We start from the raw sequence: 24,884 nt of genomic DNA, 5'->3' as shown, positions 1-24,884 counted from the left end.
TAATTTCTGTTACACATTAAACACAATAACTCAAGAATAAAACAAAGATTTATATTAGAATTTTACGGCGGTTCATCGAATTCTACAATTGAGAATAATTATACAGGGTTTTACATTGATAGAATATTTTTTATCAATAATTTGATTATTGTTATTTTAATTTAATTAACGAAAATTATGAATGCAGCTGAAAGTTGAAAAGATGCCTCAAAAACCAGAACAGCAATGCGCATTGGATAGCCAGCAGCGGGATTCAAATCCGGAGTAAGTTTCTTTAGAAAGTTTAATGTTCTAAATTAACAACAACATGGTTTCACGCAAGGAAAAAACACCGAGATAGCGTGGAGATGATAACTGAAGGTTTAGAAATGGCTGCTAGGATTTTTTTTGGATTTTTCAAAGGCATTCGACTCGTTTAACCACGAAATTTTGTTGAAGAAACTCGAGGCATATGGTATACGAGATGCACAACTCAAGTTCTTTGAGTGCTACCTTAGAGGACGATCACAGCATGTATCTGTTTCGATTGATGGTGTTTACTATACATCCGTGCAATCAACTATTGAGCAAGGTGTGATACAGGGTAGTGTTCTTGGCCCGCTGCTCTTTATTGTCTATATAAATTATATTCCTAATATCGTTAGATATATTATCCAAATTCAATGAAAGAAATGAAGATCTGAGTTTAATTTCACAACTTTCAATAGCATTCGTGAACTTTGCAGATGACTCGAACATTCTCATACGCGGAAAGAATCGTCAAGATATCCAAGATCTTCTTGAATACACTTAAAGTCCAGGAGGAATCGGCGCATGAGTACCGAAAACTATTCCACCTCATGTTTTTTATGTGATCCTCTTCAAATTGTCCTACTGATATTATAAATGCATGTTGCCATGGGGCAACCCCGGGCCATATTGTTTAAACCGAAATTGTTTAAACAATTGCAAGGAATTGTTATTCTTCAACGGGACAATTTTTTTTATATTCTGTATTGAAATACAAATAAAAAAGGCCCTTCGACTTTTTACGATAAAGTTAATATTTTTAAAGATATGAATTTTTAAAGGTTCGAAAAATCTCAAATTTGGGTACTTTCCACCCATGAAAAATATATTAAAAAAAAAAAAATAAATATTAATAACATTTTTTTCTAAATTCTTCATACAATAGTTAATAATATTGTAAATAGAGATCTTAAAAAATTTCATTGTTTATACCTGTTTTTTAATTTTTAATTTCGCGCACTCACAAGTATGCGTCGCTTACCTTTAAGTATCGCCGTCTCTCTCTGACTCATGCGCTGCATAGGCCTCTCTGTGTCTTGAATCATTACCATTAAAAAATAACATAAACTTATAAAAAAGTAATTTTAATTACATGTTCCGATTTATGCTTAAATAACTTTTGAAAAATTGATTTCAGAAAAAAATGTATACAAAACAAATTGTAGAAAATTTAATTAATAATAACATTGCTCTCTTTAAAAATCTTGATAAAGTTGATAGTTTTTAAGATAGATGATAAATATTGATTCAAGACACAGAGAGGCCGATGCAGCGCATGAGTCAGAGAGAGACGGCGATATTTAAAGGTAAGCGACGCATACTTGTGAGTGCGCGAAATTAAAAATTAAAAAACAGGTATAAACAATGAAATTTTTTAAGATCTCTATTTACAATATTATTAACTATTGTATCAAGAATTAAGAAAAAAATATTATTAATATTTATTTTTTTTTTTTTAATATTTTTCATGGGTCGAAAGTACCCAAATTTGAGATTTTTCGAACCTTTAAAAATTCATATCTTTAAAAATATTAACTTTATCGTAAAAAGTCGAAGAGCCTTTTTTATTTGTATTTCAATACAGAATATAAAAAAAAATTGTCCGGTTGAAAAATAACAATTTCTTGCAATTGTTTAAACAATTTCGGTTTAAACAATATGGCCCGGGGTTGCCCCATGGCAACATGCATTTATAATATCAGTAGGACAATTTGAAGAGGATCACATAAAAAAATTGAGATGGAATAGTTTTCGGTACTCATGCGCCGATTCCTCCTGGACTATTATCAATGTGTACAAACATGTTGCACATTGAATAATCTACATCTGAATGTGGATAAGACGGCATTTGTCCTCTTCTCACATTAACTTAGGAAAGTTGAAGCAGACCATCAGCACTATCGGGTGAAATCATCTCTTCCGGAGCAGCTACCAAGTTCTTAGGCATTCACATCGATGAATATCTTGAATGGACTGAGCACATTGATAAACTAAGTAAAAAATTGAGCAAGACAGTATTTGTTCTATGCGTATTGAAATCAGAGTTTAGCCTTGAATTTTTTAAATCAATTTATTTTTCCAACTTTCAGTTGGTGATGAGCTATGGTCTGGGGGAATGATCGGCATGTGACGTCCGTCTTTCGCCTTCAGAAGATGGCTGTTAAAGCTCCCTTTGGCTTGAGGAGTGTTCAAAGAAAATAACATGCTTACACTTTGTGGTCTCTACATTTTTAAATGTCTGCAATTTCTGTGCAGAAATGAAAGTCGTTTCTACAAGTTCGGGAAAAGTAATGCATATAGGACTAGATACCAATTCTTTATTGTTAATCTCTGACTGAGAACTGAGGGAAATTGTACATATATGTGCTTGAAACTGAATAACATACTTCCAACCAAATTGCAACAGAACAAAACCTTTGAATATTTTCGAAAGGAGATCTACAGCTTGTTGCTACGGCTAGAACCATATTCTGTTAACGAATTTTTGAGGAGTAACATTGAATATTGATTTCATACTGTATTAATGTATGTTAACGTATGTACAGGGTGGGCAAATAAGCGAGGTAAGCGGATATATCTCAGGATCCACTCATCGTAGAGACTTGCGGTAAAAAATTTTACCACTAAAGTGTACAAGAGAACACACTGGAAATTATTTTGAAGTTCATACCTCTACCGCTAGGGAGCGTAATAGCTACCGTCGAGTAGAAAAATGAATTTTACTCGAAAATGTTTCATATGAAGTTGAAGAAAAAATATCATCACTGTAATCCTTGGAAAATTCTCTATTTTTTTGAATTGTCACTTTCGATTTCACGACAGCAAATAAGGTTAGGTGGAAAGGAAAAATCTGACTGATTGAAGTGCCTATAACTTCAGTTTTGCTCAACATTTTTGTGCAAATTAGATCTCGTCTGAAAGATAATATCTTGTTGATTGAGGACAAAATATAGTCATGATAAATTTGTTTTTGCTGCTTTCGATAGGGGGCGCTAAGTCAGAAGTTCATTGTTTTGTTCATTTTACTCCGAAATTTCAAATGTAATGATAGGATTTTCTCAACAGAAACAGAAGTTCCATCAAATTTGCATGAAAAAATCTCATGATCGCAAAGCGATAATTTCAGGCGTTCGGAAGTTATGGCCGAAAGAAGATATTCTTCAACTGATACTCTGCGAAAAACCAAATTGTGTCTTTAAGTTCTAACAGAAACAGAAAGCCCCTCAAATTTGTATGAAAAAACCAACAGGTCGCAAAGCGATAGCTTCAGGCGTTCTGGAGTTATGGATGAAAAAAGATATTCTTCAACTGATGCACTGAAAACTAAATTGTGTCTTCTTTCGGCCATAACTCCAGAACGCCTGAAGCTATCGCTTTGCGACCTTTTGGTATTTTCATACAAATTCGATGGACTTTCTGTTTCTGTTAGAACTTAAAGACACAATTTGGTTTTTCCCAGTGTATCAGTTGAAGAATATCTTCTTTCGGCCATAACTTCAGAACGCCTGAAATTATCGCTTTGCGATCATGAGATTTTTTCATGCAAATTTGATGGAACTTCTGTTTCTGTTGAGAAAATCCTATAATTACATTTGAAATTTCGGTGTCAAATGAACAAAACAATGAACTTCTGAGCGCCCCCTATCGAAAGCAGCAAAAACAAATTTATCATGACTATATTTTGTCTTCAATCAACAAGATATTACCTTCCAGACGAGATCTAATTTGCTCAAAAATGTTGAGCCAAACTGAAGTTAGAGCCGTTTCAATCAGTCAGATTTCTCTCTTTCACCTACCCTTATATGATTTCGTAAAATCGAAAGTGACAATTCAAAAAGATAGAGAATTCTTCAAGGATTACAGTGATGATATTTTTTCTTCAACTTCATATGAAACATTTTCGAGTAAAATTCATTTTTCTACTCGACGGTAGCTATTACGCCCCCTAGCGGTAGAGGTATGAACTTCAAAACAATTTCCAGTGTGTTCTCTTGTACACTTTAGTGGTAAAATTTTTTACCGCAAGTCTCTACGATGAGTGGATCCTGAGATATAGCCGCTTACCTCGCTTATTTGTCCACCCTGTACATGATTTTTTTCTCTTGTGTGACTTTTCCCATTTTCATTGTTTATACGATTATAATTGGTGAATAAATGTATGTTCTATTCTATTCTACAGTATTCGTTCCGAAATCCGAACGAGTTCAAAAATCCATGACTCAAAAACTATTAAAAAGGGTAAAAGCACTGAATTGAAATACCAAATATTTCCGTGACAACAAATTCCACCGTAACAATTTTTTTTTTGTATATTTAGGATATTAACTTCAAGCTCAAAGCAAATTTTAATTTATAATTTACAAGAAAATATAAAATAAGAATAAATGCAGAATTTTGAGTTTATCTCGTAATCAGAATCTAAGAAAATTCAAGTAGAATATCGAAAGAATATTCATTCATTCATGTGCCAACTTTACCCTTCGGAGACAATATACAAGGTGATGCAACGAAAACTTGACACCTCGATTTTTCGACATCAAAATGAAAATATGGAAACAGGGGTAACTACAACCCCTAGATTTTCAATAGGGAATAGGGGGCGATAACTAATTTTGAAGATCGTATCGAGTACTATCTGACTCTGAACTTTCGCTTCAAAATGTCCATCGATAATGAAATAACAGCGAAAATAGTGAAAGAGATAATGTGGAATTTATCTCGAGAATATTATTCGTATCCGACACATTTCGAAGGTATTAAAGTAGTTGTACTCTTCCACTATTTTATCTGTCATTTCGTTATCGATGGAAATTTCAGAGCGAAATTTCAGGAAAAGATGGTACTCGATAAGATATTCAAAATGAGGTGTCGCAACACCCCTTATCCCTATTCAAAATTAAGGGGTTGTACTCAACTCCGTTAGGGGGTTGCTGTTACGGGAATGCGAAAGGGGTCTTAAAACTAGGTTTATTGAATCTACAAAAACATTTCAAGTATCTTGACGGCGGACAAAATCGATTTTTAATTTATCAGTGAGACGAACCCAATCATTCGAGACCATTCTCTGCTCAAAATTAGAATATTACAGCTATTCGGGCAAAATTATATCCTTGGATAAAATGCAATAAGGGTAGATGCCCTTGGTACATTGTCACTCAGAAAACTCGACATACGTGACCCAAAGTTATTTTGGTCATATGTATTATCACCAGAGGATGTCTAGCCTCATTATCATTAGAATATGATTTTAGGGAAAAGTGCTTGTAGAACGTTATTGTTTCATGTTGATAGCACCAGTAATGAAGAAGTTATGAGAACTTTTCATTTCACGCCATTTTCCAATTTTCTTTAATGCTTAAAAACAGTTGAATGTATGAGGTTTTCACCAAATTAATTCTCTCAAAAATCGAGCCCGAAAATGAGCCATTCCTTTTTTCTAGCTTAAAGGGATTGTGAGATCCCCTAACTAGATAACATCATAATCAAATGAGCCATATCAAAATTATCAATTAAAGATTAATCGGTCGAATCAAACAAATCACCCTGTAGAGTTTCAAGTGAGGCCCTCAACCATATGTGAACCAAACATTCTTTAGAAACTATCTTGACTAGTGTAAACTTCTGCTGAAATCTGACGAAATTGCCCTGTATATTATTATTTTAGTTAAATTAGAGAATTTTTGGTTTTTTTAGAAAAACTTAACCCTTCCTTTGGGCCTCTCGTAACATTTTGTTACAGGTTCCCCCTAAGGCAAGCTTAAGCTAAGCCGCTGTTAGTTGTTAAGAAATTTTGAAGATTACAACTGAGGTTTTGTCTTGCAATAATAATTATTCAAATAAACCAATCTTACCTAGTTTCTGAGTGGCTGATCCTTTTCAACGCTGCCGGGGGAGTACAATCAACAACACTTTGCACGTTTTTCAGTCTATTATAGTGACTTCTCATATGAAAATATACATCTATCTGGCAGTTGTCGAACACCATACTTGGATGAAAGAAAAACAATGAAATTCGTGAGAATTCAGGTAATAAAAAGTGTAGGGGAGTGTATAGTTACTCCATATTTGTTATTGTGTCTGCTGCTTAGACACATAGAATACAAACAAACTGAAGACCACTTGTTGATTCTTATATGTGATTGAATGACTGGTGGAAAATAATATTATTTCCATTCATAAACTATAGGAAAACCATTCAATCCCTTTTTTACGATTTTTTATGTTCAATGGAAGAACTGACTTAATGTCAGGAGCTTTCGAGCGTTCGTAATTCATGCGCCTATTAGGCCTTTGGAGCCCACAAAAGCGTATAGGATTGTATCATGATGTCATTGTCGTCGGTTTTTTTTTATAGACGAAAGGTACCGATGATATTAGGTATCCTCCAGGGGCGGATCCAGGGGGGGGCATGGGGGCCATGCCCCCCCCCCTCGCAGACCTTATAAATATAAAAATGTATCCTGAATCTTCGAGAAAAATGCGTGGGCACTTAGAAGGGTTAAAGATTGGATATGATCTAGAATAGTTGAATGGATCTAGAAATGTTGAATGGATTGATATTAATGCATATACACAGGACCATTTGCAGCAGTCTGAACGCTGAAAATATTATCCAAAGATACGCTAGTCAAAAAAATAGGAGACTAGAATTTGTTATTGAGTTTTTAATATTTGATCATATGTTTTTATTCAATAGTACTGTAAAAAAGGATCCATTATTTTTCCAATAGATGGCTTTAGTTATCTGTATCTCGCGTTCTACGAGTCCGATCGGGTTCCACTATATGGCGTTATAAAAACGAGATTTCGTTCTACAAAATCATTCTGACAGTTTTGTGATAAGTTAACTCAGTTAAGTTTGAGCGCGCCACAAAGATAAACACAAGCAAACAAAATACGCTATATTTTATAGTTTTTCTCAGATAGAGGCAAAAATACAAGCCAGGCGGCTGAAAATGTGAATAGTGTTTATGGACCTGATACTATAATAGTCAATCATGTGCAATATTGGTTTCGTCGATTCCGTTTCGTAGTTTCGATGTCAAAGATGCACCACGCACTGAAAGGCCAATTGTCGTAAATATAGATAAAATCATGGACATTGTCGAGTCCTGTTTCGATTGCTCCAGTGCACAATGAACTGTTTGGAACACTTTTTGCATAAGGCTGATCTCAAGAAGATGCTAGATGTATGGGATCCACATGAATTATCGCATGGAACGATTTTCCACTGCGAATCACTGCAGAATCGCAACAAAATCGCCCCATTTTTGAAACGCTTGGTAACTGGTGATGAAAAGTGGATCATTTACGACAAAGTCAAGCAAAAACGGTCGTGGTCCAAACGCGGTGAGCCATCGGAAACGGTCGAGAAGATTTTGCTGTGTGTTTAGTGAGATTGGAAGGGAATTATCTACGAAGAGCTGCTCCCCTAAGGCACAACTGTTAACTTAGAACTGTAGTTATCAAAAGAAACAGCGGATATTTGACCTAAATTGGATCATTCTAACTATGGTAACTGAAGCCTTGTTCTTCATGCAAAAATAATGGATTTCTTTTTACTACTCCTTATACCTACTTCCATGCGCCTGAGTTTTCTTGTGAAATAAATTTACATATGTTAATGAAATATGTGAAATTTTTTTAATCTAAAAATTTTGGAAACTGAATATGATATGATTTACAAAAATACATCTTTCTATGAAAAAAACACAGTACAGTAGGTACCAACAAAAAAATTCCGCTATTTTGCTAACCTATATGAGCTATGACTTTCTATGTCCCTCAAACATCGCCCGGATCCGCCCCTGGTATCCTCTTGAAATTCGATGTGCATGATTATTTGTATAAAAACTTAATTTTAAGAGAAAGAGGTCTTTTCATTGGACGAGTCTTCGCCACGTTGAATGGGGTATATTGACAGCCTTCGTCATCTAATTAGCTTATGGAAAACAAGGTATATTAATTAATTGCTGATAAACTTATAAAAAAAACCTAGTCGAATTTTTTGTTACGGAATTAAGTATTAGAATTTTTCCTATTGTTCTGATGACGGGATAATTAGGAAATTTCGTACGAAGTATCTAAGGCTGGTTTTAGAGTCACGCTGACCGTCAGCGCTGAAGCCTACGCGCGTAGCGCTCAGCGTGTAGCAACTAGAAACTCGTTTCAGAGTCACGCTCAACGTCGTGAGGTACAGTCATGCCCAACCACAACTTCAATCAAAAAACCAGTATCAATATCGCGATTCATTGTTGCGTTGACTGTCCCCGTCAGCGCGTACGTTTTACGTAACACAGTAACGCTCCCTGAGCTCGGTAGCGCGTTAGCGTGGCCTGGTCAGCGGCGCTGACGCGTGGCGCGTACGCGCTCGATTCCTCAGCGCTGACGGTGGTCAGCGCTGAGCCGTCAGCGTTATTCTAAAACGCTTCATAAGTAATCATACATATTGGCCTGTCAGCGCCGACGGTCAGCGTGACTCTAAAACCAGCCTTAGGCTGGTTTTAAAACTCTTATTGAACAGGTGGGCCAAATCGGACATTTTGATTGGGATGTCCTATTTCTATATTAGATAGACGAAAACTAATGTCTGTGTCTGAGGGACAATTTGCATGAGAAACTCATTCGCGAAAGCCTCTTATTACGGAAAAAAACGGCGGAAGCAAAGTTGTACGCCTATGTATATATACAGGGTGATTCACCGCGATGGCCTATTAGACGTTTATGGAAAACTAATCATAAATTTGTGCTGAAAATTTGCATTTAGGAGTTTGAGACGATAATCTTTCTCTCTAAAATATTTTCAAATCTCTACAGCTTCCAGTTATACCGGAAACAGACCACTCTCTTATTTCAAATGGTACACCCTGTATATAATTGCATCATTAGATAGCTTGTTTGAGGAAAATTTTAGCAATATACCATACCTTGGGTATGAACTCAACGGTTCAACAGTGACGGCTCGTGCCCTCGAGATGTGGGTCGGCCACACATTTTTTTTTTTTATATATATATATATATATATTATATATATATATATATATATATATAAAAAATATATATATATCTATATATAAACAAATAGATTTCCACGTCACCCAAGAGGTACTATTTGACGACGCGTTGGTTTTTTGTTCAATTATCAACATAAAATATATATTTGAATAAACATAGAGAAAACCTCTCATGAATACATATAAATAAAAGTATAAAATTAAAATATAAAAAAATCTTATAAAGACCACAAAAAATATTGTGGAAATGACCGCATGTATTCTGGTCAAAAATGTATGAGCTTGCGTACCCTTTATTCATTTTTATAGATCAAATCAATTCGACGATCTTTCTTTGTCGCGAAGTCATCAATTATTTTCTCGAAAAAAATGTTTCCTCTGGCTTGTTCTTTAACTAAACCTCTTTCGATTGATATCAGTGCCAGGTTATTTAAACGGTCTTGAGACATCGTGTTCCTACTGAAAGATTTTATTCTTTTGAGCGCTGAAAAACTTCTTTCTACTGACGCGGATGTTGGTGGAAGGGACAAAATCATACAAAATAACTTATATAATTCAGGAACATCGGAAACAATATTATTTGAGAAAATGAATTCCGTAATACCATTCAGCGTATTTGAATTGCCGAAGATAGCATTGTCCGAGTACAAAATTTGTAATTCACGTTTGAGTTTATCCTTATCGAAAAAGTTTTTGTAATTATCGATCAAAGATTTGAAAGGTATTTCCGGAAAATTACGAACGTATATATCAAATTTATTAAAATTCATTAGTTCCAAAAAATGAAGTGATGAAATGTCTTTAAACCTTATTTCAATTTGAGTTATAATTAAATCCAGAATTTCACAAAAAAGCCGTTTCATTGAGGAATTATCCGTGAGCTGAATTTCGGAATCTATTTTACGTTTTCGACGTCTAGCACTCGGTGGCATTACTTCTGGGAGTTTTTCTACTTCTGAATATAAGCGAATGAAATACTCATCTTCTGTGCGAAATTTTTTCAGAGTCGATAATAAAGAAGTGATTCTGGCGTTGCAATAAGTTATATCTGATAACTTATGCTGGATTATAGAGAAAACGGGATCTGTGTATGTAAAAATCAAATTAAAAGAGTGGAGAATGAATAAAAATTCGAAATCATTCAACATTTTCTTCAGACCGGTAGCTTCACGTATTGTAATATCATCCCATTCATCCAAATTGTCGCTGATATGATCAAAAACTTCAATTAATTCTTCTCTCTTATCGAATATTCTTTCTATATTCTTTTCTGATTAAGACATAATGTCTCATAATTAACCATTCATTTAATTATCAAATATTTGAAATAAACTGTGAAAAGTTGCTGCTTGACGCTCTGCAATAGGATAACCGGCCGGCCGACCCTGTGGATTGGGAAGCGACCTAACATCGAGTTGTTGTGCCGTTCTACTGAGTGGTCGTATTCTGGGCGTATGTCGTAGTATCTTTTCCTTTACGTAGCGCTCTCGGTAGCGCCGGTTCCGCCATCGGCTCTTGGCCGACCTAACGTGATGAGATGCTTTCAGTGACATTCCAGGAGTTGCAATTGTATAATTGTAACATTTGTGTTACATTTCAGACCTAATGTTACGGTGTTACGTACAATTCTGGAATAACTTGTTTGGGGTGATGTTACGAAAAGTAACCATTTACGATTGTGGTTTGTTACAATTTATGAAAGGGAATAACAACGCTGGATGCTTTGGAAATCGAATATTAGGTGGGTCCGAAAGAAAATATTGGCCGGTATAAGTTATATTTTCCTGTTCTGAGTGGAAATATTCATTACCGAGGGAATTTGGATATCGAAATCGATAACTCCGATTGAGTTTGAATGAATTGAATATCTATAATTATTTTCTATTTCCCGATAATTTTTGGGTCGGCCCGGCCGACCCTGCCGACCCTGACGAGCCGTCACTGCGGTTCAATAGTTAATGGGATTATTATGAAAAAAATTATTGGACGAGGACTCGCCTTTTTGGATATTTCTGCAGAAAAAGTTTTTTCGAAAAAACCTTTTTATTTTCGGTTTTGCAAATACGTAGTATCTAGTATTGGACTGTTTGCGATTTGTGTCGAAAATGTACAGGGCGTTTATCAGAAGATCATGAACTTGGACCGAGACTACGACAATTCAAATCCATCAAAACTAAGGAATTTCAAATTAGAAGCTATATTTTTTATTATTCAAATCAATTCTACGTATAAAAAGAAGGGGAGTTACTTGAACAAACCTAAAATGAATACTTCGAAAGTTATTCGGAAATAACTTTAGGTAAATGAGGAAAAACCGCAATTTCTGACTGTGTGGAGTACCTAGTCTGTGATTTCCGGAAAACTCAAAAAGAAACCAAAACTCGAAGTTTCGATAACCAAAATCGCCATGTATCTCTTGAACGGAAACAGTTATGCAAAATCTGATTAGACCAACTTGAGTTTCACGAAAAAGTAGGACAGGAACGTGAAAACCGCAAGGCTCTATCTTAAATAACAAGCGAGAAACCTGGCAGTCTCACCCAAAATGGGATGCACTGAACATTCTTGGTTCAAACCGCAGTTTTATAATACTACTACGTATTTGCAGAATAAAAAATGAAAAAGGTTCATTCGAAAAAAACTACTCGTCGCCACCATTTTTATTCATAAAAATCCCATTAACTCATGATGGATCTGAAATTCCAAATAAAAAATACTTGTCTTATGAAAACGTTTTATCAATTTTCATATTTAGCATTAATCAATTCGATTCACGATTATCAATATTTTTGATGTTTTTTTTTACTTTTGAGATTATTTCTTCCCTATAATTCAGTAATTGAACATATGCGCCTATAGTCTCATATAACAGTATTATATGAATCAAAATGATAAATAATTGAATTGATTGGGAATGCAGAGGTACGTAAAAATTCTCTGTAAAATAGAGGTCATGAGAAAAAAAAATATTTTTTTATGTGGAATTAATTGAAAAGTGAGAATATTTTAGATTTTTAGATAAATTTGAAATGTTCTGCCACTTTAATTTGTCAAAGAAATTCCAGTTACATTTTTTTCACGTTATAAAATACCCGATGGTGGAATATTTTCAACTGAAATTTACACCATCTGTTTTTAATGCCTTATCCTTCATGGATTCACCGTTTACGGTTGTTCTCAGCCGACGGCAACCAAAGGAGTTTTATGATTTTATTATGTTTACGTATATTCTTCTAGAATCACGCAGAACCTCAATAAACAAAAATTGATTCATGGAGAACAGTCTAGGCATCCCAATTCCCAACCAAATTAATAAAAGAATATAAAAATTTAAAGATTGTGGTTTTCCAAAGTGGAGGTAAACGACCCCCCATGAGTCAATTCTAGTTACGCCACTGCTGGCGATCGCTTCAGTCATCTGGGAGTTCGGGGAATCCCCTTATTTTGTCTAAGCGCCCACGACCCTTCAGAAATATACGACGTGAGACTCGTGTGTATCAAGCTCAAGTAATATCAAATAGCTGGATATCAAGTCAAGCAATAAATATCTCAAATCAAGTCAAGCCAAATTCAAGTATGTATGTAATATTTCACGAGCTTGATTTTCAAGTCAAGTAGTTGGTTAAAATATTAAGCTACTTGATTTGATGAATCCCTAGAATACATGAAAACTGAGTTGTGATCTTTCGAATTATTTTGACTGGTGCTTCAATATTTTTTTTCTTGATATTTTTGGGCGCCCCTGCGGACCTTGCGCCCGTAGCAAGTGCCACCTTTGCCACTTCCTAGATACGGCACTGAGAAAGAGGGCTCGGGCTTGTATAAGGAATGGCGGAGGTCATTTCGAACATAATTTATGAATTCATTTTTGAACGAAATTTTCAGTTCAATTGCAATTGAAAAAATGTTTAATTTGTTAATTTTCTATCCACTTTCTAATGAAAATCTTCTGAAATGAAACTATAAGTGACTGCATTCTAAAAAAATTTTTTTAGGAGATAAAGAAGGAAGTTTTTAAAATAATTCTGTCCTACATAAATTGAAGAATTCAAAAGTAAAATTTATATTAGAAATTTACTATTCTTTTCTTCCAATATAAACTTTTAAATCATATTGATTCTTATTCATTGTCGAATACAGTATAGTTTTGCCCTTTTCATTCATAAATATATCATATCCTTTTCTGAAGAAAATAATCCAAAATTTGAATCAAACTTTTGCCAACGCAGAAAAAAATTGAAGAAAATGAAGTAAGGTGAGAAATTTTTCAAAAAACTCAAATATCTCGGAAACTATTGATTTTTGGATAACAATAAATATGGCTGAAATGATAGCAAATGAGTGATACTAACACCTCCTCCAAGGTTCACGTCTAATTTGGAAAAATCCTGTATATGGATCCATATGAATTGGGCAAAGGATAACGAAAACACGTAATAAATAACATAACAATAACAATTTTCAACCGGTTCATATAAACGTAACGTTTTTTCACTAGCGTCCAATTCAAAGAATTTGCCATGAGCCCCTGATGGTAATAGTTACGCCGCTGATGTCTACTAAATTAGGTTAGTATTTAATATGGATTAGAAATATGTAAAGACTCACAATAGGAAAAATCCGCATTTTTCATCAAACTAACAGATCATCAATCATTATGAGTTGAATCCTCTCAACAATTTAGACTCGGCCCTATTCATCAGAAACCATACAAATGATTTGGATATGTTTTATGCGTATAAACACGTGAGTTTCGTCACTTAAAATTTTTCGACAGTTTCAATTTTTATATTGTCACGAAAATCATATAGATACGTCAAGTTCTCTAAGCACAGAAAAGTAAATAAAATTCGAGAAGAGCGCTAACCTGGCATAAGGAGCTTTTGAGCGCTCTTTCATTCATGCAACGTTGGAGACCAACCGAACTGAAGATAAGTATAAATGGGATGCAATTTGAAATTATGCCATTGTTGTCGGTTAGTAAATCTACACTAGGGGTTCCGATGATTCGATATTTGACATATACAGATTATATTTCAACCGAGTCAAATTTGTTGTTACAGAAATATGGGGAATTTTTTCGATGTTACACAAGAAGTTTCAATGGTTCTAGTAACACAATCAACATGAAACAGCTTGAAATCGTAATTCTGAATCCATATGCAAAATTTCAACTAGGTTTTCATTTAGATCTGAAGTAATTTTATTCACTTCTTCCACCGTTTGTTGAATCTTATGTAAAATAGTAGTAGACATAAAATGGAAAATTTTGTTGTTGTTGATAACAATGAAAGTGTTTGATACACTTATTAGTTATTAGGAAGGTACAGTTGGAATTGTAATTTGTATATTTTCTGAAATATTAATGGAAAATTAAAAAAAACAATCTTTCAGATCAAATTAAAAATTATATATCCAAAAATTTTTATTTTGGAATGTTTAAATACATATTTATATATATATTGTCACAGAATATATCAACAAATTTCAACTATCATTAGGTGTGTATACCCTCAACCAAATAGAACTATAATACATCATTATTTACATAATTATGCTAAAGTTTAGCCGTTTGAACATATCAAACATGAGATTTCGATCAAATGTTGCTATTTTCAGTGTGAATTTTAAATAAGTTATAGTGGTGGTAAATTTTCAAACCACTTTTGGAGTGACTAGATTTTTTTTATTAGTTGGAAAATAAATTAAACATCAGTAGAAGAAAATTAATCAAGGATATTATTATTATTACAATAAAATTACTTTTACTCAGTGACCAAGACTTTCATTTTCACAAATAAAGTGAATTAGATTGAATTCCTGATACCTTTATAATAATCAAATCAGAAAGAGGTATTGAATTTTTCAACCAGAATTTTTTTACACAAATAGATCAACAATGAATGAAATTATTTTCAAGAATACCAGCAAGATTAGTTATTATTTGATTGAAAAGAAATGAGAATAATATTCTTCAATGAGTGTTTTCAGTAATTAATATATAATTTGTAATATTTTCAAATTTTAATTGATTCATTGTGAACCTATTATTTTTTATTTGAATTGGATTTATTCAAACAAATAACATAACAATATAAGCAAGCATAAAGATCTAATCAAATAATAAATTCAATTCATCATGATTGTTTGGCTAGGTACATGCCAAAATTAAATTTCTTTATTGTCAAATATTCTTCAAGAATTACGGTTTTAATGAAGTAATTTTCAAAAAATTGTTCATACCATGATATATTCGAATAAGTCTCAAATCAAATTGAATATATACACATCTTAATTACAAGTATAACCAATCTTTTTTGTAAGATACATTTTCACATCAAATTCTAGAAATACATTGCAAGAATTTATTCACGTGAATAAGTCATGATATGATTGAACAATTGCAGTGAAAATTATTTCAATAAAAATAGAAATTTTCTAAAGAATATTCTCAACAATTTCTCATCATTTGGTTTTAAGATATTTATATAGGATAATAATGTAACCAGAGTAAGCATAAACAGTAAAATTCACTCAATTTCAAAATCAACAATTTTGTAAAACTATAATGCACATCTAGTCAAATTTGGACCATAGCCTTGAATCAAAATAAGAAAATTAAATGATTGAAAGAAAATTTTGCAATAAGAAAAAAATTTATACTAACAACATCAGTTATGTCATAATATCATGTTTCATCATTTAATTCCAATTTGATGTTATACTAATATACAAATTCATTTATAAGGATATTTCAAAGTAACTGAATCAAATTTTTGTATTTGGGATAACAATTCAGTCACTAATGTAATTGCTTGTTTCTAGTAATGAAAAGAAAAATTGCAGTAAAAGTTAAATTAAATAACTGTTCACTGCCTCTTACCACTGCTCTTTAATTTTATTTTGCTTTACATATATGAGAATATTCAAATTCACACATGTTCATTAGCAATAATAAAATATATTTTTATGTTTATAAATAAAGTTTATGAATGTATCAGTATAAATCTTCCAATTATGTATAATTTGCACAAAAAACCCAGGAAATCTAACATTTCAAATTTTTCCAAGTCACAAAATGCAAGAGTGGATAAAATACAATTGTATTCAACAACTTTTGTTTCATTTCTTCTTTAAATATATCAACCAATTTTCTATAGACATTTTGAAAATATATACAAATGTTTACAAAACAAAACTTTCATTTTGTCATTTTATTGTACTTCTGGATTTAGAGGAAACAAAATCGAGATCAGGCATTGTTGATAAAATGTGTAGATTGTTTTTGTCTTGATGCACTACATTACTCTTAGTTGAGGTTTTTGGAATGGTAGCACTTTTACTAATGAAACCAAAATTTGAATTCATGTAAGTAGAAGGTTGAAAAAAATTAGCACTAGAATTTGATTGAGATATAGTATTAGGAGCAGAAACAAAATCTCCCCAGTCATCGTCCTCTTCAATTCTATGGCTAATACTAGAAGGTGTATTATGTTGAATCGTGTAATTTATGCCTTCATTTTGAGGGAAATTGAGACCAACGTTTTTTCCCGAATTGACATCAATTTGATCGATTGTTTTACCTCCTATAGATGTACTGGGAAGTGGTACCTCATAGTTGCTAGTTGAATAAAGTGCGTTGAAGGCCTGACTAGTAATAAAGGGTCTCTGATGTGAATACTGCTGAGTATTATTTTGTGAATTGCGGTTGACTACAGGGAACGAAATGGTTGGTGTTTTTGATGGCGAATGGACAACACCATTAGGGGCAACGTAAGGAGCACTTACTTTATTGGGTTGAATACTACCTAAATTGAACACTGATAGTGGTAAGTCTGGTGTTGATGTTCTTGTTTTGAAAGATTGCTTCACAGACATGAAATCAGACCATTCATCTTGATCATTATGTTGTATAGGCTGTTTAGAATTATCGTCAATTGTTTGTACATTATTGGTTGTCTCAACATTTTCATTAGTTGAATTTTTTCGACATACACCATTCACTATACGATTTATTTCAGATTCGTCGAGTCCTGGCTCTGGCCACTCTATTTTGAGTGCATTACTTTGGACAGGTTCTGGTTGTAATATTGAAGGTTTGAGAGGTTCAAGGAGTACCATGCCTGTAAAAGAAGTAGCCTTTGGTAAAGATGACTGGAAATCTGTAAATTCATCCTCTTGATGTTGAGCACCACTTTGTACAGTAATCTCATCTGTTTTAACATCCTTTATCTCTTCTCTTTCAAATGAGGAAAAGTCATCTGCTAAAATATAAGAGTTATTTGATCTAATGTTTTCAATTAATGAAATATTGTTTTTCATTGGATCATTTTGAGAACCAAATGGTTCTAAACTAATTTTTAACGGTTCTTTACAGACATTGGACACAAAAGGTAAATCTTCTGGTAGTTGTGTAGTTTTAGAAACTTTCAAACTGTCGTCACCATCAAAGCTGACTTTGGAATTTGTTTTTAATTGATCATTTCTAATAACTTCTGATTTTCCCATTGTAAGTTCTTTGAAATAGATAGATACTTTATCCATCTCTGAATAGTCTTGTTGTGAATTACTGCTTATATGTGATTCTCGTAAGGGCAACATATTTTCACTTTTCATTTCTTTCTCTATAGTTCCCTGATGTGAGGTAAAATCACTGAAATCATCATCTGTTTCACATTCTTCTGTATTATTTGTAGATTCTAATTGTTCCAATGGGCCCATTTCAAATCCAAAATTACTCAATAATGTAGATGTTGACATTCCTTCTGCATTAGATGGTTGAAGTACTTCAGGTTCTGTCTTGCTTAATTCTTGTAAATTAGGAGGAGCACTTGTGTCGGCGTTTCCTACAGCTGAAAAAATTGTTTTCTCAATTAATTTATATCTACTTATGGATTGATAAGAAATTGCTTTATTGTCTACATGTCTACAATATAAAATTATAGCTACATAAAAGTTAGAATTTGCATACAACATATTTTCTTCTACACTTACAATAGTCTAGAATCTGATAATCTTCAAAAGATGCTAAGGTAGAATGGAATATATCCCCATCTTGGGAATTCATATTTGTAGGACAATCTACATAGAATTCGCTCAAATCTAACATAGCAGCAGAAGAATCTTAAATGATCCAATGTGAAAGCAGCATGAAAGATTGAAAAGATAAATCATTTAGTCTTGTATAATTTTCAAGCTATTTATGGAGCATATCTCTTGAATCATTTCAATTTCACCAACACACAAATTTTTCTAATCATATTCAAATTATTTGGTGAGCACATTCAAAATTTTTTAATGCATATAAGTATTTATAAAAAACTCATTAGTATGTCATAGTGAAGATTGCTTTGATTCATATTTTCACTATAGCAATCTATTATTAGATTATTATTATTATTTAGGGAGCTTGGAATGTTATTTTCAATGACAATAGAGAAAATGAAAATTAAAAAAAAAAACATTCTCCGAAATAGATGTCATCATAAAGTTACCAAATAGAGGTTGTTTCTCTATAATAACGTTGTAATAAGTCTGGATTATTGTAGATATCTAGTTCTCAAACCTTTTTTTCGCTTTTGTTTTAAATATTTTTCTTGTCAATTTAATATATACAGGGTGTCCCGTAAAGACCACGTCAAACCGAGGAAGAATGTAGATCAAAGGATAACCCACCTGATATGACAAAATTCCCATTATAAAAGTCTTACCGTTTTCGAAAAATTTTTTTTTTTGAAAATAATGAATTTTTGCCTCTTTCAATAGTTTCGGCCTTACGGTTGGTACAATTTTACATCTTTCTGGTTAATTTTTTCTGTAAAATATTGCCGAAGAATGATTTCAACGTTTACATTGAAAACATCATCCGAAAATTTTAAAGGGGGGCTATGAGAAATATTTTTATTGTAAATTTTGGTAGTGGATTATTATGTTCATGAAGTTTAGCCCATCGTAGTGAAAAAAAAATGTACCAAGCTACTGCTGCACATTACACCAATAAATTGTCTATTTTATAGTGATTTCAAAGAGGTATCACACAAGTCATTTGTTATTCAAAGAAAAAAGATATGGCTGTTTTTATCCAAATGGGTACGTTTCTGACAAAATCAAGTTTGTCAATTCTGCTAACAAATCTTCGATGTTGCATTACTTAGTGAACAATGGCAATTGTTTACGTGCGAAAATATTACTCGCATAATTATTCACCTCAACAAAATTCCCATTATAAAAGTCTTACCGTTTTCGAGATATATTTTTTTTTTGAAAATAATGAATTTTTGCCCCTTTCAATAGCTTTGGCCTTACGGTTGGTACAATTTTACATCATCCGAAAATTTTAAAGGGGGGCTATGAGAAATATTTTTATTGGAAATTTCGGTAGTGGATTATTTTGTTCATGAAGTTTAGCCCATCGTAGTGGAAAAAAAATGTACCGAGCTACTGCTGCACATTACACCAATTAATTGTCTATTTTATAGTGATTTCAAAGAGGTATCACACAAGTCATTTGTTATTCAAAGAAAAAAGATATGGCTGTTTTTATCCAAATGGGTACGTTTCTGACAAAATCAAGTTTGTCAATTCTGTTAAGAAATCTTCGATGTTGCATTACTTAGTGAACAATGGCAATTGTTTACGTGCGAAAATATTACTCGCATAATTATTCACCTCAACAAAATTCAATTTTGCCGGCAAATTTTGGAAAACATCATGCAGATCCAGATTTTTTTAATAAGATCATTTGGAGCGATGAGTCTTCCTGTACCAAGGATGGGTACCTGAACCTCCACAATAGGCATAGCTGGAATATCATAAATCCACACGAGGTGAGAGAAGATAGATCACAATATCGATTCAAGATCAATTTATGGACTGGAATATTTAATGGTGCAATTTTGGGCCCGATCGAACTGCCGCCATCACTGAACGCAAATAATTATTTGGAATTTTTAACCAACCAGCTGCCCATTTTATTGGAAGATGTGCCACTGGCGCTGCGACGTAGTCTGTGTTTTCAACATGATGGATGCCCAGCAATTACGGACTCGAACACTCGAAGTTACCGCACATTTGAATAGAACTTATCCCCACCGGTGGATTGGAAGAGAAGGTGAAATTTTGTGGCCTCCTCGTTCACCTGACCTAAATCCTATGGACTTTTATTATTGGGGCTGCCTAAAAGACAAAGTATACGCAACACCCATACATGATGAAGCCGAATTGAGAGAACGCATCCGCAATTCGGCTTCAGAGTCCAGAGGATTTAGGTCTTCATGTACCCATCCTTGGTACAGGAAGACTCGTCGCTCCAAATGATCTTATTAAAAAAATCTGGATCTGGATTTTGGAAAACATCATTTCCAAAATTTGCCGGCAAAATTGAATTTTGTTGAGGTGAATAATTATGCGAGTAATATTTTCGCACGTAAACAATTGCCATTGTTCACTAAGTAATGCAACATCGAAGATTTGTTAACAGAATTGACAAACTTGATTTTGTCAGAAACGTACCCATTTGGATAAAAACAGCCATATCTTTTTTCTTTGAATAACAAATGACTTGTGTGATACCTCTTTGAAATCACTATAAAATAGACAATTTATTGGTGTAATGTGCAGCAGTAGCTTGGTACATTTTTTTTTCACTACGATGGGCTAAACTTCATGAACATAATAATCCACTACCAAAATTTACAATAAAAATATTTCTCATAGCCCCCCTTTAAAATTTTCGGATGATGTTTTCAATGTAAACGTTGAAATCATTCTTCGGCAATATTTTACAGAAAAAATTAACCAGAAAGATGTAAAATTGTACCAACGGTAAGGCCGAAACTATTGAAAGAGGCAAAAATTCATTTTTTTCAAAAAAAAAAAAAAATTTTTCGAAAACGGTAAGACTTTTATAATGGGAATTTTGTCATATCAGGTGGGTTATCCTTTGATCTACATTCTTCCTCGGTTTGACGTGGTCTTTACGGGACACCCTGTATACAAGGTCTTAAAAGTATAATTTATGAGGATGTCAATAAATAGGAAAATATTTTTTATACTGTCCACAGATTACAAATATTATCTGTAATCTGTGATACTGTCAAATTGCTTCGTCTATATTTTTAGTTTTTGTCACAGATGGCTTCAAAAACACTGCATATATAACCAAAAAGCAAAGTAATTTTCACTAATCTATATCTAGATTAGTGGAAATTACAAAGCCCAAACTAAAAAAAGTTGATGCTATTGGATAAATACCAAATAATAGCAAATGCACTGTTTATTTTGAAAATCAATTTTGAATAGGGCAAGCAAAAAAAAATCTATGAAAGTCCCTGGAATTTAAAAATTTATCAACTGGTCTATTTCAATAAAAAATATGTTTAAAGGAAATTAAATTCCATCAGGATCTGCGTTCCAAAATATTTTTAAATTCATAATATTCTCAATGTTTTAATGGCAAAATAGGAAATTAAATCAAAAGTTATTTTAACTTACAATCTTGCAAATTACTAAGACCAGATCCACTCCAGTCAAATTCTTGTGATTCAATGTTTTTCTGGGGAGATGTAGGTATCGGAAATTCAGATTTGATTGGTTCTAAAGGTTTTGAACATAAATTAGCAGCAAATATAGGCACGCCAGAATTCCATGATGGACCGTATAACTGAAAAATTAATTGATGATTAACTTTTATGATTGAATTATATCCAAGATAATTTTGTTTAATTGGCTCTTTCAATATCTCAAAGAAGCTCCAAAGAACAGATACATGTATTGTAATAAAATAAAACTATATATATATACACTAATATAAATAAGATATTGTATAGTAGCCTAAGAAGGCAATGGCACACAATAGCTATTTAGCTAAATTCAACAACTAAATAATATATTGTGCCACAAGTGGGGAAACTCCAACTTTTCTCACGAGTGTGGACGTTTGTGAGTGCGGCATTTGCCTTTCAGACTTGTGCCGCAAACACACGAGTGAGAAAAGGACTTCCTCCACATGTTGCACACTATACTTTCCCTACAACAGCTATAGAAATTAGCGTATTCTTCTCAATTTCCAAACTATGTATTGCTCATACTGTGAGAAATATAATTCCACACAGCACTCTGCCCACACCTTGCTTGGTAGACCAATGAAATTGGGCTTTTGAGAAGTAGTTTCTATGGAAACACAAGAAATGAACAGATACTGTCAACGAAGGCCATTTTGAATTGAATTAAGTATATTACTCAAATTATTTAAATTTGTGCTGTTGTAGGAAAAGTATATTTCTGTCTAATCTTGGAAACATTGCAAATATAAATTACTTACTATATTCCTTATATCAATATTTAAAGTTTTCAAAATATTCTTTTGAGCCACTGATTTGCCCCACTGATATGTCAAAGCATTAGATTCTGTAATATCCTTCAGATTTTCAAAAACAGAATTATTCATGGTATAATCATATTTGGAATAGTCCGCAGTAGAGCATTCATCCATCAAAAATATTTTCTTCAGAACATTTTGAGTTTCATTCAAAGCTTCTTCTGGGGTCTCGCATATTTTTAGAACTTTATCTAAAGAATCACCCTTAATTTCTGTATTTTGTGCTGAATAGCTAGTGAAATCATCGAATTCATCAATTTCTTCAGAATTTTCTTTTTCACTAAATTCAGGATTTTCTTCGGTTCTATTGCATATTACTGATGAAGTACTAATATACTTTTGATGACTTTCAAATTCAGGAAAATCTTCATCTATTTCAATAGTACCTGAATGTTCTACACTTGTAATGTTGTTTTTATTTAAGGTACATGAACTGAAATCAGCAAACTCCCCAAAATCATCATCAATATTTTGTTTTTCTTCTTCCATTGGAGGAACATCATCTATATTATGGGATTCAGCTGAAGTTTTATTTAATTCTACAAAATTTCTAAGATGATCATTACCAGTGGAATGAAAAGGAGACATATCTGTATGTTCTATGTGATTATTTATTGTGAATTTGTCTGTGTGTTCTACATGATCATTTATCAATTCTAATGAATCAACAATTTTTGATTTCTCATTCATGTCATGTTGTTCACTATAAGAATCACACATTTTGCTATTTTTCTGTAATCCTTCTTCACTGTCATATTTACTCAAACCCAAATAGTTTTTTTCATCAGTTGTAGGTGTATGGAGAGTATGTTCTGCTTTTTGTCCTTTGGATTCAAATATATTAGATATATCATCAAAAACAGGATCTGCCATTTCAAGTACAGAATTATTTTCTATTAATACATGATCATTATGCAATTCAACACTTTGAGAAGTCCCATTTTCTTCCATTGAATTTGTGCAATTTCTTTCCTCTTTTTTTGTTTCTTTGGCAGATTCCTGATTTTCTTCAGAGGATACTTCATTCTCAATATTTTCTTCGTTACGACTGTGAGCATTTTCTGAATTTACATTTGAAGGATTGATATTATTATGAAAAGTATCGATTGATGAATTCTCATGGTATTCTATTTCTGATTTTTGAACCTCCCTAGTGTCTTTTGGGATATCAATATCTTCTTTAGGTGCTTGAAATATCTCTACATTATCAATTATGTCTGGAATATTATTCTCAATCTGTTTCCATATGGAGTAATAATCATCTGGAGGTATCGAATTTAAAATATTTGTTGATGATTTACTTTCAGATTCATCAAATATTTGGTATTTTTTCTCATCATTACTAAAATGAAAGTCAGCAAAAGTATCAGGAAAATAATCTTTAGAGTTCCTCAAAGAAGATGGGGTTGATGGGTCTGAAAAAAAAAACACAATTAGGTTCCATTACATCTTGTATAATCAAAAACAGTAACATATGTTCAAAATTATTATTCACAAAATTTCAATAAAGAATATTAGAGTTTCATGTGACTATTGTAAATCTCCCAAAAATGAATCATTGATTATTATCGAGAAGAAGAGGATATGTCATAAAAAAAACTCAATACTATTTCTATATTTATAATAAATCATTATCTCCAAGAGAATAAATAGTTATTCAAGGGTAACTTGAGCAAACAAACATTCGAAACTTTTCTTTAAATCAAATGAATCTATTGAACTCACTTTCATTATCCAGAGATAGCTCATCAGATGCTTTGAAATCCCCAAATTCATCCTCAAAATCTTCATCATCTGCAACTAATGGGGGTGGAGAATCGCTTAATAAATGAGGTAGGATCGAGTTTGACATTTAGATTTTTATCACGCTTGAGTAATTAGGAATAATTTATATCCTGTTTGAATATATCTTAGCATGAAATAAAATACTGTTAAAAATTTATAAAACCATTGAATTCAGTAGACTGCATACAATCTGGAATATTGAGCAGATATTATTATTTGAATAAATGATGAATACATTGGAATTTTTATATAAACTAATGAGGCTTACTTTAACATCCAAAAGAGTTTTCCCCAAAAACAATTAGAATGATTGTGATATCTAATTCTGCTCAAATGTACAAATTGAATTCTTTTAATTTTTGACAGCTATCAACACAGGATCAAATCCATGTCAATATTGTCATGTTCTATTTGATCTA

General features: G+C 32.7%; 2 protein-coding genes across 5 annotated transcripts in view; both read right to left on the bottom strand.

Annotated features, from left to right (window-relative positions):
• The window catches only part of LOC123671110, a 65,629-nt gene extending 51,518 nt beyond the window's left edge, over positions 1 to 14,111 (bottom strand). For 2 of the 4 annotated variants that reach the window (XM_045604795.1, XM_045604796.1), the window contains exons 1-2: positions 13,911 to 14,111; positions 6,141 to 6,275 (exon numbers count right to left, since the gene is read on the bottom strand). In XM_045604795.1, the coding sequence (XP_045460751.1) occupies positions 6,141 to 6,274 (134 nt within the window). In that variant the 5' untranslated portion in view covers position 6,275; positions 13,911 to 14,111. The remainder of the gene's footprint in view (positions 1 to 6,140; positions 6,276 to 13,910) is intronic. The other 2 variants (XM_045604793.1, XM_045604794.1) reach the window with 2 other exon arrangements.
• Positions 14,112 to 14,690: 579 nt separating this feature from the next.
• LOC123671111 lies at positions 14,691 to 24,882 on the bottom strand. The gene is made up of 5 exons (XM_045604797.1): positions 24,734 to 24,882; positions 24,406 to 24,655; positions 22,624 to 24,095; positions 21,795 to 21,963; positions 14,691 to 18,154 (listed from the first exon to the last, which is right to left on the bottom strand). Exons 2-5 carry the CDS (start codon positions 24,530 to 24,532, stop codon positions 16,512 to 16,514), a joined length of 3,411 nt encoding a protein of 1,136 aa, XP_045460753.1. The 5' UTR covers positions 24,533 to 24,655; positions 24,734 to 24,882; the 3' UTR covers positions 14,691 to 16,511.
• Between the last annotated feature and the right edge of the window lie 2 nt (positions 24,883 to 24,884).

Source organism: Harmonia axyridis, chromosome 1 (assembly GCF_914767665.1).
Source record: "Harmonia axyridis chromosome 1, icHarAxyr1.1, whole genome shotgun sequence".
NCBI lineage: Eukaryota > Metazoa > Arthropoda > Insecta > Coleoptera > Coccinellidae > Harmonia > Harmonia axyridis.
The sequence above is the reverse complement of the archived record's forward strand: the minus strand, read 5'-3'. Positions and strand labels throughout refer to the sequence as shown.

Coding starts and splice junctions, on each gene's coding strand:
- LOC123671111 (XM_045604797.1), bottom strand. CDS start 24,532: ATGTCAAACTCGATCCTACCTCATTTATTAAGCGATTCTCCACCCCCA. Junction 24,096..24,405: donor GCTATCTCTGGATAATGAAA/GTGAGTTCAATA, acceptor TTTTTTTTTCAG/ACCCATCAACCCCATCTTCT. Junction 18,155..21,794: donor TCTTAGTAATTTGCAAGATT/GTAAGTTAAAAT, acceptor CAATTTTTTCAG/CTGTAGGAAACGCCGACACA.